Raw genomic sequence first — 14,876 nt, 5'->3', positions numbered from 1 at the left:
GTATGCACGATTTGTGCTTGTGTAATAAATATAAATATCTAATATAATAAAACAGTCTATCAGTGAAATATGTACATTTTTTCTCAGAATTATCCATTTGATACTGGCCAATTTTATTTCATTCTTGCAGAATGGAATAAAATTCTCTATATTCCTTGTGATGAGTTTTTCATGGAGAACTTTTCAAACTACAATCAAACTAATCTGTGCAGTAATGCTCATGAATGGACACTTCCCATAGGCAGACACCTCCTGTATACACAGATACTTTTATAGTCATGGTCCTAGCCACATTCAAACACAACATTTTTGACCTCCTGTTTGGACCCTTTTTCTGGTCCCAAGGCTTACAGGAGGTTCGACTGTACAATCACACTGTAAACTGCACTGAACCAGAACAAGATTGTGGCAGCTTGCCACTAGTGCAAGACTGCATCTGTTATACAGTGGAACCTCGATATAACGAAGGGCCAAGGGACTGGCAAAATACGTTCGCTATAACGAGGTTTCGTTATATCGAGGTTCTTTTCCATATATTTTACTATGTTTCTCGAATAATTCACTGTCTTCTTCAAGCTTGTTTCGCCCAGTTAAATGCTTCGAAAGGTAAACGATGCTTGGCGTATTGTTTCTCACTGGACATTTGTAATTAATATAAGCTGAACTTTTTTGCTTTGTTGTGGCCTCGCGGCAAGTTTGAAATTTGCCGACAACTCTGGTTTGGACTATGAACTCTGATCACGCGCCGCGAGTCACACCACCGCGTGACGTCATCCATGTGTCTGTACTCCAATAGATCATAAGTAAGAACCAATCAAAATGCGCGTAGAATTCAGGTTATTATATAATTTCCCGTATCACACCATTTGCAGACGCGGCTTTATAATAAGCTGCAGATGGTTGCACACCAAGGTCAAACTACTTGATGTTCGTCTTGAATTCGTTCCGATAAACAAGAAATGCATTTGCATCTCTTACAACAATGAAATACGCCGAGGATTACGCGGTCTTCGTTATATCTCTTTTAATTCCAATTGCCGTTGGATTCTATTTTGCCTTTCAAGGAGGAAGACAAAAAACTACAACCGAATTTCTTCTGGCCGACAAAAATCAGAGGAGTTGGCTCGTGGCTTTGTCACTTGTAGCCAGTTATTTTTCGTCGGTCCTTTTGCTTGGCTCGACAGCTGAGGTGTTCACTTATGGCGTTCAATACACTATTCTTGCCTTATTCTCCTATTGGATTGTAGCAGCTGTGGTACATGTTGTATTTATTCCGATGTTCCATCGAGTACAGGTTACTTCGGTAAACGAGGTAAGTTTACAAAATTCTTTTTGTTTTCGGCTAAAATGTTTGTTTTGATTTCGCGAATAATCCAGGCTCTAGGCTCTGGGCTCGGGGTTCGGGGCTCTGCCGGGCTCTCGGAAAATTTGGCAACGGCTGTCAGTGAATTTCGCTCTGCACTTTTTTTTAATGTTCTAAATTAATCACTTCTTTATCTAAAGAAAATCCGAAAAAAACACTAGGGCCCAAGTAGGCCTTAAGTGCGATAAAAACTCAAGTGTACTTAAGACGGTCGGTGCTCACTTTTAAAGATAAGCGTTCATACTGAGTTGTAAAGTATGCTACTTGCGGGATAGCTTGTCAATCAAACTATGCGGCAAACCCCGCCACGCGCCAAAGCAAATAACAAGACACCCAAACTTTCACCATGCGACCTCGAAACGTTCGAATAGCATGCCTTATTTTGACTTTTACTCTTCTACTCTTGCGGCAGCGGTCTTTCGCGCTTCAACAAATGTATTGCTTTGCTATGTTGGAGGAAGCCTTTAGAATTAGCCGGCGAAATCGTCGGATGTTGCTTACGTGTATGGCAGGACTTTCACAGCAACAAAGACCACAACTGAAAAGAAGAGCTTGGGTTTGGCCTCGTCCACAGAACTGGTTTCGCCTTCTAATAGCTAATCCAGCACTGCATTTCCTTTGAAAGGAACATTTTCGTGTCACTCACGCAACTTTTGAATACCTTTGTGACCTTGTAAGAGCAGATCTACAAAAACAACAGACGCGGATGCGTGCGCCAATTAGCGTAGAAGAAAGGATCGGTTTAGCATTATGGCGACTTGCAACCGGCAACAGTTATAGAAGCTGTGGATTACAATTTGGATATGGAAAGTCAACGGCGAAATACATCTGCAGTGAATTCGAGCGCGCACTTCTTCGAAGGAAGGATCAATTCATAAAATTTCCCTTGACAAGGCAGGAAATTACAGAAAGGATTGACGAGTTTGAAGAGATGTATGGCATACCTCAAATTGTGGGAGCCATAGATGGTTGCCACATAGAGATAAATGCTCCACCACGAAATCACGAGGATTATTATAATCGTAAGCAGCATTATAGTGTGATCCTTCAAGGAATAGTTGATTCTAGCCTAAAATTTATTCATGCTACGGTTGGCTATCCGGGCAGCATACATGATGCTCGCGTTCTTAGATTAAGTGGACTATACGCATGATATGGCACAAAACGAACAAATTCTTTCTGGTCCGACTAGGGATATCAATGGAGTAGAAATCGGTCCTCTTCTCGCCGGAGACAGCGCATATCCCCTCGCCAGCTGGCTTATGAAACCTTACTCAGACAGGGGACGCTTAACTCCTGAACAAAGAGAATTTAACAAAAAATTCAGCGCCCTACGATGTGTAGTTGAGCGTGCATTTGGCATGTTAAAGTCACGGTGGCGAATTGTTATGAAAAAAAATTGAGCAGAAAACATCGACCTTAACGAAAACTGTTGTTGCATCATGTGTTTTGCATAACATCTGTATCGAGAGAGGTGACCTATATAATGATGACTGTGACTCTGACGATGACTCCGATGATGAAGATGAAGACAGAATTGTATTTGTAACCGGCAATGATGTAAGAGATGCTTTAAAAGACTTTGTGTGGGATAACTTGTAACACCACATTTTATAACTGTAGGTTTTATTTGTTATTGATCGCTTGTAGCTCAAAAATGTCAAATAAAAATAGTTCAAGTTTTCGCAATAATAAACTTGCCGATAAATGCAACAACATAACAACTGAACAGTAACTATCGTATTTATATATATATGTATAATAAGAATTTCTAGTAATAGAACTGTCCTTTTTAGCTCATCAAATACATCAGTGCATCGATCTACTTTGACGCCAAATCTTTGAAGATGTCCTTAAAACCTGCGAGAATGGCGTTTGTTTGTTCCATCTGGTTCCGCTGCGATTCCCGCAGCATTTCTGTGGAACGTTCAAATCGTATGCTATCTTGCTCTAAGCTTCGTTCCATAAGCTGCAGGAAACTTGTGTGCCACTCAGTTTGCTGCTAATCGCGTCTCTTCTTTTGTTTCCGGGCAGATTTCGCTGACTTATTGGTTGCCTTTCGTTTCGTTCCCGGCGTCGCGGCTTGTAACTCGTCGTCTGGGTTTTCCTCTGTGTCGTTAACGCTTTCTTGCAATTGAGGCGAGGGTGAAGAATTGCTGCTATCTTCGGAGGCAAACGTAGAAGAACCTTCGATCGCCATTAAAGATGGGTCAACGCTATCGCGATGACCCATCACGTCGTCGAAAAAATCAAAGTACGGAAACCCGTCTTTGATTTTCTTAAACCCCGCTTCACCGGTCGACTGAGACCGTTGCTTTAAAAGCTTGTACTCGTTTCCGAGATTCTGGATTCGTTTCTTTACCTGGGGTAAAGTTCTTTCGCTGTCTGGAAAGCTTTCCTTGTATGCGACGAAAATATCGTTCCATATAGTCCGTTTTATTTAAAATTGCTGAAGGATCTTTTACAGTTAACATATTTTACGACTAACGGTTAACCCCATTGAAACCCTCTAACGCTAAATGTCGGTTGTATAAGCAAACTAGCAAACTTAACTATAAGCGTTTAATTTTTTACAGTATCTGGAGGCGCGGTTTTCCGTTGGTGTCCGATATATTGGAGCAATTCTCTTCACTGTAGCCTATGTAAGTACATGAGTTGATTTGAGCTCATCCTGTCGTGAAAGTAAATTGTTTACTGCCCTCTGACCAACCCTGATTTACATTTAATCGAGCTTGAGCTGATAGAGCATAATTTGCACAGTTGAATACATGCAGTAATTGCAATAAAACGCTCACTTGAGAGCGAATTGAATATTCAACAATAAAAAAAAGAGAAGTACATTCAACTCTCTCTTATATTGCAACGGACACCTAAATAAGACGGACACCTGGTGTTGGTCCCGTCCCTGCCGTTTTTCAGTCATTTTACAGTAACTAAATTCCCTACAAGACGGGCAGTTGGAGCCGGTCCCGACGGTGTCCGTCTTAGAGAGAGTTGACTGAATAATATAAACACATTCTTCTGATGATGGTTGCCAGAAAAGATGTTTTTACGTTGAAATTATATTTATTTTTTCCTTTTCTTTTAGACTCTATTACCTATGCCTTGTCCTTTACATCCCATCACATGCCATCAATACGGGTAAGATATAAACTAGCTTTGTAATAAACTTCTTTTAGCTTGTTTTTTGGCGTGTGGCTATTCCCTCTTTTGATTTTTTAACACCGTTTTTATTTCCTTAGTTGCTGGTGTTCCGTTGGCAGTCGGAATTGTATCTACTGGAATTGCCTGCACGCTTTACTCCGCAATAGTAAGCTTGTTTAAATTTTTCTAGTCTTTTTTTATTTACTTGAAACATAGAGTGGTTTCACTTTAGTGTCGAATGTAATTTGCGTTTGCTTTGGTTTTACATTTCTACGCTTAGTGATTGGTTTAAAAATCTCGCGCAACTTTCTTAGCCAATCAGAAATAAAACCAAAACCAGTCGTGACTCACTCGTGCACGTTTTAACGCGCTTCTTGCCTGCGACATGTATTTGCTTCGAGTTTTGATTGGGTCACTGGATTTTTGTGATTTTTGTGATTGCTTCGAGTTTTGATTGGTTCACTGAATTGTCTGTGTCCTTTGTGATTGGCCAGAGTAATTACTTTGCTTTTGGTTTTACGACACTCAATTGAAAACTGCTCTAAGGGTCTAGACTATTGACCGAGATTAGACGCAAATCAGACACCATAAGCTAGATTAGACTAGGCTAATCTTTTCTGTGTGATTTCTTTTTTGTTATTATAAGCTTGCTTTCGAATTAACACGCTTGCGGCTTTAAACCGGAAGTGAGCGAGACGGTCTTACTTTACAAACCGTCTGCGGCAGTCTGAAAACTGAATGAGCTAGCCACGACCGGATATAAAGTCATAAACTGTTTTCCCACTTCCGGCTTGATCGCCAATTTTAACTCGTGGACATAGGCACGTTAGGTTCAATTTGGTAAATTTAGTAAAGGACCTCGATATAGTAACTGAAATAATCACGGATACTTTGCAAGCTCGCCGTTTAGGTAGACGATTTAGCAGTGAAAATCTGTTTCTTTTGTGTAAAAAATAAAATAGAATTCACAATCAACCAGTTCGTAGTGGGTAGGGCATTTACACCAGCTATCAAAGGGCATGGTTTCGAATCACGTCTCAGATTTTTTTCTCTGCTCTCGTTGTAAGGGAAAAAACTGTTCTTTCACTTGCATTTGTTGATATGTTGTTGTTTATTTGTAATGAAAGGGAGGACTCAAAGCAGTCGTGTGGACTAATGCGTTCCACCTAATTCTAATGCTGATCGGACTCATCACGCTGTGCATTGTGGGTGTACACACAGCAGGGGGCTTTGGTCAAGTCATTGAAGTAAACAAGAACCGAGAACGGACTACACTTTTTAAGTGAGTTATGTGGAATTGTGACGGAATTTTTCTGACTTTTTCTTGAATATTTTTCTAATTGCTTGTCTGTTATTTGTTTATCTCTTTCGTAGCTTCAACCCGAACCCAACAGTCCGTGACACTTTCTGGACTCTTTCTATCGGAGGAGCATTAACGATTATGCCTTTGTGGACGGTCAGCCAGACAGCTGTCCAGCGGTATATCTCCATTAAGTATGTCAGCTTGGCAAGAAGGTAAGCTCTGATAGTCCTGAACGATTTTCCTTTCTCTTTCGGTCATGAAGGAAAGTCTGCCAACAAAATCAGTGATACATACGTTTTTACAGCGATTTTCACTCGTGTGTCGAAAGTACTCCGCGTTTGCTTTGTTTTTGCATCAGAACGCTAGTGATTGGTTTAAAAAACTCGCGCCACTTTCTCAACCAATAAGAGGGCAAACCAAAACTAAACGTGACTCGCTCGCAAGCGTTTTCCCGCGCTTTACGCCTGCTACATGTATTTGCTTCGAGTTTTGATTTTTGATTGGTCCTTTTTGATTGGCCAGAGTGGTTACTTTGGTATTGGTTTTAAGATACTCTTCAAAAAATCTTTGTATTTTATATACTTTCCCGCGCCTGCTTTCAGCTAAATATTAAAATGGCAGATGGAAATACCGTGTCTTAATAAAGGTGTTGAATCGTATCGTATAGGATCGGATCGTATCGTATCGTATTCATGCGTATCGTATCGTATCGTATCATTGCGTTCTGATTGCATAATTATGCTATTTGGAACTTGGCTCTGTAACAACCTAGTAGTTTACACATGGCTAAATCGAAAACAGTTCTAACACCGGTTTAAATGTGTATTTGAACTTTCCAGGGCCGTGTGGATAAGTGTACCAGTGTTGATAATTATCAGTGGCTTAGCTTGTATCAACGGTCTCGTCATGTACGCTGTGTATGCCAACTGTCATCCTTTGAGAGCGGGAGAAATCCGACTAAACAATCAGGTACAGTCACAACAAATTAACCAATGGCAGATCTAAGGGATAGGCCCTACCTACCTACCTACCAACCTACCTACCTACCTACCTACCTACCTACCAACCTTCCTACCTACCTACCTACCTACCTACCTACCTACCTACCTACCTACCTACCTACCTACCTACCAACCTACCTACCTACCAACCTACCTACCTACCTACCTACCCCCCACCCCTACCTCCTGCACCCTATTGGAGCTAGGGAGGGCACATCCCACTCACCCATCATTTGAAGTACGCCAATGTTAACTACTTCTATAACAATGAAAAATGCAGGCTTTTTCCTTTTGCACATTGGTACTCAATTTTACTACAACTACCATAATTCTTATCACTTAAAAGTAACGCGATACTTGAGCAACCTCGCGAAGCTAAGGTCCATATATCATTCGACCGTAATTGAACTCACAAGGCGCGTAGTTGGGTGGGGGGGGTGGGGGGGGGGGGGGGGGGACAGACAAATAAGGTAGGAAGCTACAGAATTCTTATGGCTGTATTCAGACAAAACACCTAGACGTATCAAGGTTTGTGGCCTTGGTGTCTTTCTATCGTCACATCACCCAATTAACGACGCTGATTGCCATCCTTAGGTGCTGCTCTATTACGTCATAGATAAACTTCATCACCTGAAAGGACTGTCGGGATTTATGAGTGCCTGCATATTTGCAGGATCCTTGAGGTATGGTTTATGAGTCGTTCTCAAACTCATTAATAATCCATCAAGTTAAAACAAAGAAAATCATAACCGCGAAAGAGGTTTAGATACCCGGTCTTAATAAGCATAGATTTTTACGATTTTATTTCTCCGTTTACTCGATTGAAAAGATATATCAAATACTCGAGACTGTGTTTTATCGGCTATCCAAACACCTCGAATTTCGTCAACAATACTCAGGGCCGCTGTGTGTCGTATTTTCAACTCTCTTCTCGGTGCCGGTTTGGATAGCCCGATGAAACACTGTCTCTCGTGTTTAATATAATTACTTCTACTAACACCACCAATCCCACGATCGTACTGTGTCACTTTGCAGTCAAGTTATCGTACAATTTTACTCGATAATGTTTTTTGCAACTTTGTGTGTTTTTCTCAAGCTACAACCCTCGTCAAAAGTGTTGACACGATTTCCAATTTCATTCGTTTTCTCTCCCTCCCGCTTTCTCAATGATAAGCTTCACAACATACTGTACAGAGAATCCTTAGCCACGAGGGATTCAACATTAAAAGGAGGGAGGGAGACCTCCAAACAACGTTTGCATGAGACTTTGATAAACTTAAAAGGGAACCTCCACACTTACAATAAGTTGACGTTGAATTGTTCGAAATGATGCCTAAAGGAGAAATAACATTTAATAACAACAAAAAGTGGAAAAGATTATGGCTTTTAAATGTCCCGCGCGCCGCCATTTTGGATTTAATGACATGTAATGGCTGCCCAATTGTTTCACACAGTAGAACCTCTGCTTTCTAACAAAAGCGGCAACCATTAGGGTAAGCGTTCCAACCACGTTTGTCTTTGGGAGGCAAGGCGAATGTAAACCAAATAGCATCTGTGACGGTACAGTTTCTTATAATGGTTACATTTCCAACGCTTTTGACTGATCAAGATCTTTTTCTCGTAGCTCCATCTCATCTGGACTGAACTCTCTCTGCCTGGTCATAGTGGAAGATTTCCTCAAGAAGATTTCAAAGACGATGAAGGACTTTGAATCCGTGAAAAGCTGCAAACTGCTCAGTAAGTAAAATAATTATGATTACATCGTAAGCTGTGTGTTTTATTTTGAAAGGAACTCTGAAAGAAGTTCTGATGTTAATTTGGAAAACCTTTTTCTCCATGAATTTCTTTCAGCTGTGCTTATAGGCTGTGTAATAATAGGAGGAGCCTTCATTCTACATAATGCCGGTGACGTAGTGTTGCAGGTAGGTAACGCTTCCCTTATTAACTTATATAGTCAGGACGTTTATGTTAAACGCACGTGTGTCATCGTCATCATCATCATCGTTATCATCATCATCGTTATCATCATCATCATCATCACCATTGTCTACTTCGCGTTTCCGGAGCGTCTCATAAACGCTGTAAGGTACCTTAAGGTTACTATTGTTAGTTGGGGGGGGGGGTTTTTTTTCTATTTTTTTTTTTTTTATACACCTCCCAAAAAAAAATATAAAAATTAATATATTTTTTTTTATATAATATATTTTTTAAAAAATATTTTTTCTTTTCCCCCCCCCCCAAAAAATCTTTCAAAAATTTTTTTCCCCCCCCCAAAAAAATAATGCCGTTCCTTACGGCTAGTAAATTAAGCGATTTTTTTTTCTGAGCAAGATTTAGCGAGTATTTAATTTAGCGATTTTCCGAAAATTTTAGAGAATAGTGATATCGTTTAAGCAAGTTTTTGACGAACATATAGTTAAGATGGAAATAAATGTTTAGTAAAAGAACCAACTCAATTAAAATTGAACGAACATTTGTATTGCCAGAAAGAGCAATGTTACCGGCATCTATTTTTTAAAGAATTTTTTAAGTCGACTATGTTTAATTTTGTTTTCCTTTTGGGTAGGAGGGGTGGGTACTTAAATGTCACAAATATTAAATTTGACCGAGACAAATTAAATTTTTAGCGAGTACTAAATTTAGCAAATTTTCGCCCAACTCGCTAAAATTAGAATCCGCTAACAATAGTAACCTTGAGGTAGACCAAAAGAAACAAAGGTTCTGAGCGCCGAGAATAAGCCACCCAGTTATTTAGTAGCCCATGTTTACCTACGTGTGCATTCTTATTTAATGGCCGCGCCTCCATATCGTAACTGTGCTTACTTTTCGTAGGTATTCTCTGGTTTGCTGTATATCACGGGCGGTCCGTTACTTGGTATCTTTACGCTTGGGATGATGGTACCACGAGCTAACAGCAAGGTGATCATTCAATATTTTTAAAACTGTTTATATATACCTCTAAGATCTTCACGTTCTCCAATCACTCAGAGCCAGAGCCACTCAGCCAGTCAAGTGAAATCCCAAAACCAATCATCGGCTGGTTTTTAAATTTACAGTGGCGGATCTAAGGGAGGGGCCCGCCCAACCTTATTTTCAGGCCAAACCAAGGCCTGTAGGGCTGAGAAAAATTATTTTCGAGAGCGGGCCCCCCTTTTATTCTTGTAGTCTGTATGATTGGGCCCCCCACTTACTTGAAGTCTGGATCCGCCGCAGGGTTTTCCCGCGCTTATCAGCTACGAGGCATTGTTCTGAATTTTGATTGGTTTACAACACTTTTATCCTTCGTAGTTATTGGTACAAAACGTCATGTTTGTTCTGCGGTAACGCCAGTCTTTGAAAACTGCTCCAGAAATAAGGTAAAAATGAAAACTTAAAAACTCTAACCATTTTCAATCGTCCTCAGGGCGCATACATTGGAGTGGCCAGCGGTCTGGCTATGACAGTTTGGCTCTTCACTGGAGCTCAAATCTACCCGCCAAATAATTACCAGAGCCCTGTGTCCATATCAGAGTGCTCCTCTGACGTATTTAACAAAACCCAGGCAGCGATGAACAATGACACTGGAATGCGGTATCCGATAACACATCATCACGTGTAAGTAAAAATATTTGAAGCGAAACTTGTTTGAAATATTGTGGGGGGTTTTTTTTTTTTTTTGGTATCTCTTATTAATTTAAAAAAACTTTTAAAAAAAACTCTTCCGTTCCCCCCCCCAATATAATATAAAAAAAAAAATTTTAAAATTCACCCCAAATTTAAAAACCCAAACCCAACCCTTTTAACCTTCCTCCCTTTTTGCCACCCTTCCCTTTTTTTTATTTTCTTTTCGTTTCCGATGCCTAAATTTGGCTAAAATCCGTGACACAGTCCCTTAAATTTATTGGGGAGAAATTAAGTTTTATTTATCAGCTATTTTTTCACTTTTCTTACAGTAACCCAATGGCCGCATTTTATAGTACGTCATATTTGTGGTACTGCGCTACTGGTTGGGCTGTCACCATGGTGATAGGTACACTGACAAGCCTGTTACTAGGTAAGTGATACCATAATGTTGGCTTGGCGAACTAAGGGGAGCGAAACTTTCAGGGGTCGTTAACAATCACTGTACAGTCAAAGTAACCATGGAGACGTGAGCATTTTGCTGGGTTTATTTTTTTGGGGGGGGGGGTTTTTCTTCTTTTTTTATTTTTTCACCCTCTAAACATTTTTTTTTAAAATTATTATTTTTTTTTTTTTTTCTTTTTTTTTTAAAAAATTTTTTTTTTTTTTTCCCCCCCCCAATTTTTTATATTTTTTTTTCCCCCCCCCCCCCCCTTCCAAAAAAATAATGGTCCGTCCCTTACGACACTGAAAAAAAAACGGAGACTTGACACGTGGATGAGGACATTAAGTCGACATAAGTAATACTTTTCTTTCACCAGAAACTGCAGAGGAAAGGAAAGCCGGCGTGGATCCTAAGCTCGTTTTTCCACTCAAGTTATGGCTCCTTAGCTGGTTACCAAGCCAAAGAAAAAGGTGGAATTCGAGCACGGGCCTCCCCAGTTCCGATGACAAAGAGGACTGGGTACAGCTTGGAGCCAGAAAACAAACCGGTTCTACAGATCAGGTAAGCAAACGTTTTATTATATTTTTTGTTTATGTTTCTCGCAATTCTTTAAAGTTGGCAATGCTACCTTCATTGGGGTCTTGGTCTGCAATTTTGCAAAATCAAAGCGCGATAAACTTTAAAACAAATCAGGGGTGAAGCCAAAACCAACCGTGATCTAGCTTACGCACGTTTTCCCACGCTTTGTATCGGTTCCAAGTTTTCCCGCCTTTTTAACGTTATCCCGCTTGGCACAGGTTGCACGCGTTTTGCTTCCAGTTCTGATTGGTTCATTGCGGAGCGATTTTTTGAGGGTCGAAAAACCAAAACCAAAGTTATCACTCTGGCCAATCACAGAGGACAAAGGCAATCCAATGAACCAATCAAAACTCGAAGCAAATTCCTGCGCGAGCGAATCGCGATTGGTTTTGGTTGTACTTCTGATTGTCTGAGAAAGTGGCACACGCGAATTACTTTCGACACTCAAGTAAAACTCGCTCTATATTCGTTTGTAGTGATTAGTGATAATACGATTACTTTGGTACTGATTTTCCGACTGTTATTTGAAAGGTTTTCTACAAAAAAGTTTTATTTTCTCGACTTTTCTTCAAATTCAAATACAAGTCGTTTGCAGTAGTTTTTGTTTGCCGGCGTATAACCGTTTTGTTTGTCTCTTTCAGCTACCAAGAACAGGAACAAGTGACTCTTGGCGAACGAGTGTTCCTTAAAACGCCGGCTCAAACGACAAGGAACGGCTTTTCAAAATGACTAGCAACAGCAAGATTTCATCAACATCATGAAAGCCACCATGTCACCGAGCTAAATCAACTTACGAGGAATTAGTTCCAAGTACAAAGCGTGGATCATTTTGAGTCAAAAGTTGCATTCTTTTCATAAACTCTTATCGACATTATTTTACGGTCGTGTGCTAAAAGTTATCAACGAACTTTTGCTGGAACAAAGTTTGGAATGAATTTATCTTCAAAGTAAAAGAACTACCGAGTAAAGAACATAGCTATAGAAAGACACTGTTAATCTGCATTGGGCATTTTAAAAACTACTTTGTAGAAGTGCTCTCGTCTGGCTTTTTAGGACCATACATGTGTGTTAGATTCATAGCATTTAACCAGGATTCTTGGTGGATATAACTTGTGTGGAATAGTATAAACTTTTACTCGGCGCGAGAAAGTAGGAAAAACGTTAGGAGTTCAATGGTAAAAAAAAACTGCAGTAGTGTTGCATGCCGTTTTCATTGCAGTCATTGACACTTTTTCTTCCATAACAAAATTACTTTAATCCCTTCTAGTTTAATATATTTTTAAACGTTATTCTGTTATTTATTTACAAATGGTATATCATTTACGTTTTCGCTCATATATGGCCTAGAGATAGTGGAAATCAAGAAACTGAACGTTCTAGAGTACTAACTAAGGTTTACAATAAACGCCACTTTAATATAAAGTCTTTTACGTTTGTTGGATTGTTTTGTGAAAGCGCCTACTCTATGCGGGAAAACCATACCTCGAATTCTAGTGGGAGGTAGGTCAAAATACTGCAAACAAAATAGGGAACAATGGTCCGGCTATACCAGAGACACACAACATACGAGCAACTCTCTACCAGCACTTGAAACTGCCAGGCAAAAAGCGAGACCATGAGATAAATAAGGGGCTCTCATAGTCTAACATAAATACTAGTTATGCAACGCTTGGTATCGGATCCCACGGTCACTTGTTTTTCTCGGTTCAGGCCTTTAGGCGGTGTGTTACGAGAATACAAGTGACAAGTGGGATTTCCATAGTTACCACGAGAAGTGTTGTGTAACTTTTTTACTGCCATGAAAATACGCTCACTAATTTCATCGGAATGATCGCAGCGCACGATGGGAAGGTTGGGTTGAATACTGTCGATTACAACGGCTTCCTGTATTCTGATTGGCTGTATTTTCTGGCATGGTATAAATAACAAGATATCTAAAGTTTTGTCAGCAAGTTTCCGTAAGAAGCCATCATGTTACATAAGCATCAAGTTACTTCTGTCATAAGCCACGAGCGCACTAGATTTACAGAAACTACCCTGCCAACACAGTACTTACCCAACTGAGTCAAAGGCGGGGCCTCTACTGGCATGGCAGAGAGGTGTATGCACGATTTGTGCTTGTGTAATAAATATAAATATCTAATATAATAAAAACGGTCTATTCAGTGAAATATGTACATTTTTTCTCAGAATTATCCATTTGATCCTGGCCAATTTTTTCCATTCTTGCAGAATGGAATAAAATTCTCTATATTCCTTGTGATGAGTTTTTCATGGAGAACTTTTCAAACTACAATCAAACTAATCTGTGCAGAAATGCTCATGAATGAGGCGCTGCCCCCCCCCCCCCGCCCCCCCCCCCCCCAAACCCCTAAGGGTAAATTCCGACTAGCGACATGGCCCAAAAAGTAGCGACAGTGTTTACATTTTTTTTCTTTCGCTTTTTATGAAAAGCATACTAATAAAATTGCGATTCAAATGACAACCCTTATGGAACAAACTTAAATTCCGACAAGGAGAGGCATTTTTCCTTCAATCTTAATTACCAACAGCGACATGAAGAGCGATAAAACAGCGACATGGCACATATTTAATTTTATTGTCCTAGACAAGCGACACGGGTTTCAACCCCCCATGGCAGGGCCTCATGAATGGACACTTCCCATAGGCAGACACCTCCCCCCCCGGGCTGTACACAGATACTTTTATAGTCATGGTCCTAGCCACATTCAAACACAACATTTTTGACCTCCTGCGTGGACACTTTTTCTAGTCCCAAGGCTTACAGGAGGTTCAACTGTACAAATCACACAGTAAACTGCACTGAACCAGAACAAGATTGTGGCAGCTTGCCACTTAAGTGCACGACTGTATCTGTTATACAGCGGAACCTCGATATAACCAAGGGCCAAGGGACTGGCAAAATATGTTCGCTTTAACGAGGTTCTTTTCCATATATTTTACTATTACTGGGGCGAAGAATTTTGTTCGTTATATCGAGGACTTCGCTATATAGAGGTTCGTTACATCGAGGTTCCACTGTATCTGTTATATCTATCTGTTGTATCTGAACACTTTATAAATACATGTAACCAACACTTGCACACCAATAGCACTTCCACAATCTAAACTCGCGTCATCTAGCTTTTCAGAAATCTATTCCTCCATTAAAAAAGTCTTTTGACAAAGACCTGAAGCCAAGGAACATTTCTCCCTTCTTGGTAACTCGTACTGGATAAGTACCAACTTTTATATCCTTCTTATGTGGAACTTTTAAGTGTCCAGTTTGTAAACAGTACTTCCAGCTGTGCCAGGGACACACGATACATGGCAGTGCTGCCTGGCCGAGCTCTTCAATATCACCAATGTGAAGCGGGCCACCTGCAAAGTATTGTAATTTATGCAAGGTAAATAAAAGCCATATGGCTCAGATTATTTATC

General features: G+C 40.2%; 2 protein-coding genes and 1 long non-coding RNA gene across 4 annotated transcripts in view; 2 read left to right on the top strand and 1 right to left on the bottom strand.

Moving 5' to 3' along the window:
- LOC144631878 (Rieske domain-containing protein-like) overlaps positions 1 to 14,876 on the bottom strand; it is a 79,389-nt gene that overhangs the window by 55,329 nt on the left and 9,184 nt on the right. Inside the window, exon 3 of one of the 2 annotated variants that reach the window (XR_013566805.1) lies at positions 14,406 to 14,816. Coding sequence is in view for 1 of the 2 variants with exons in the window: in XM_078490465.1 (XP_078346591.1) it covers positions 14,584 to 14,816 (233 nt within the window). In the remaining variant the exon portion in view is untranslated. Of the gene's footprint in view, positions 1 to 14,067; positions 14,817 to 14,876 lie in introns of those variants that run through there. The other variant, XM_078490465.1, reaches the window with a different exon arrangement.
- On the top strand, positions 457 to 14,527 carry LOC144631910 (uncharacterized). The gene is made up of 2 exons (XR_013566818.1): positions 457 to 521; positions 14,379 to 14,527. It is a non-coding gene; the product is annotated as an uncharacterized LOC144631910 (long non-coding RNA).
- On the top strand, positions 584 to 13,100 carry LOC144631900 (sodium-coupled monocarboxylate transporter 1-like). Its single transcript, XM_078490483.1, has 15 exons — positions 584 to 1,312; positions 3,940 to 4,006; positions 4,454 to 4,504; positions 4,606 to 4,673; positions 5,635 to 5,789; positions 5,882 to 6,022; positions 6,650 to 6,779; positions 7,406 to 7,494; positions 8,436 to 8,548; positions 8,663 to 8,733; positions 9,644 to 9,730; positions 10,215 to 10,405; positions 10,744 to 10,844; positions 11,233 to 11,417; positions 12,077 to 13,100. Exons 1-15 carry the CDS (start codon positions 983 to 985, stop codon positions 12,122 to 12,124), a joined length of 1,827 nt encoding a protein of 608 aa, XP_078346609.1. The 5' UTR covers positions 584 to 982; the 3' UTR covers positions 12,125 to 13,100.

The sequence above is a fragment of the Oculina patagonica genome, chromosome 12 (assembly GCF_052425735.1).
Source record: "Oculina patagonica isolate OP01 chromosome 12, crgOcupat, whole genome shotgun sequence".
NCBI classification, from domain to species: Eukaryota; Metazoa; Cnidaria; class Anthozoa; order Scleractinia; family Oculinidae; genus Oculina; species Oculina patagonica.
The sequence above is the reverse complement of the archived record's forward strand: the minus strand, read 5'-3'. Positions and strand labels throughout refer to the sequence as shown.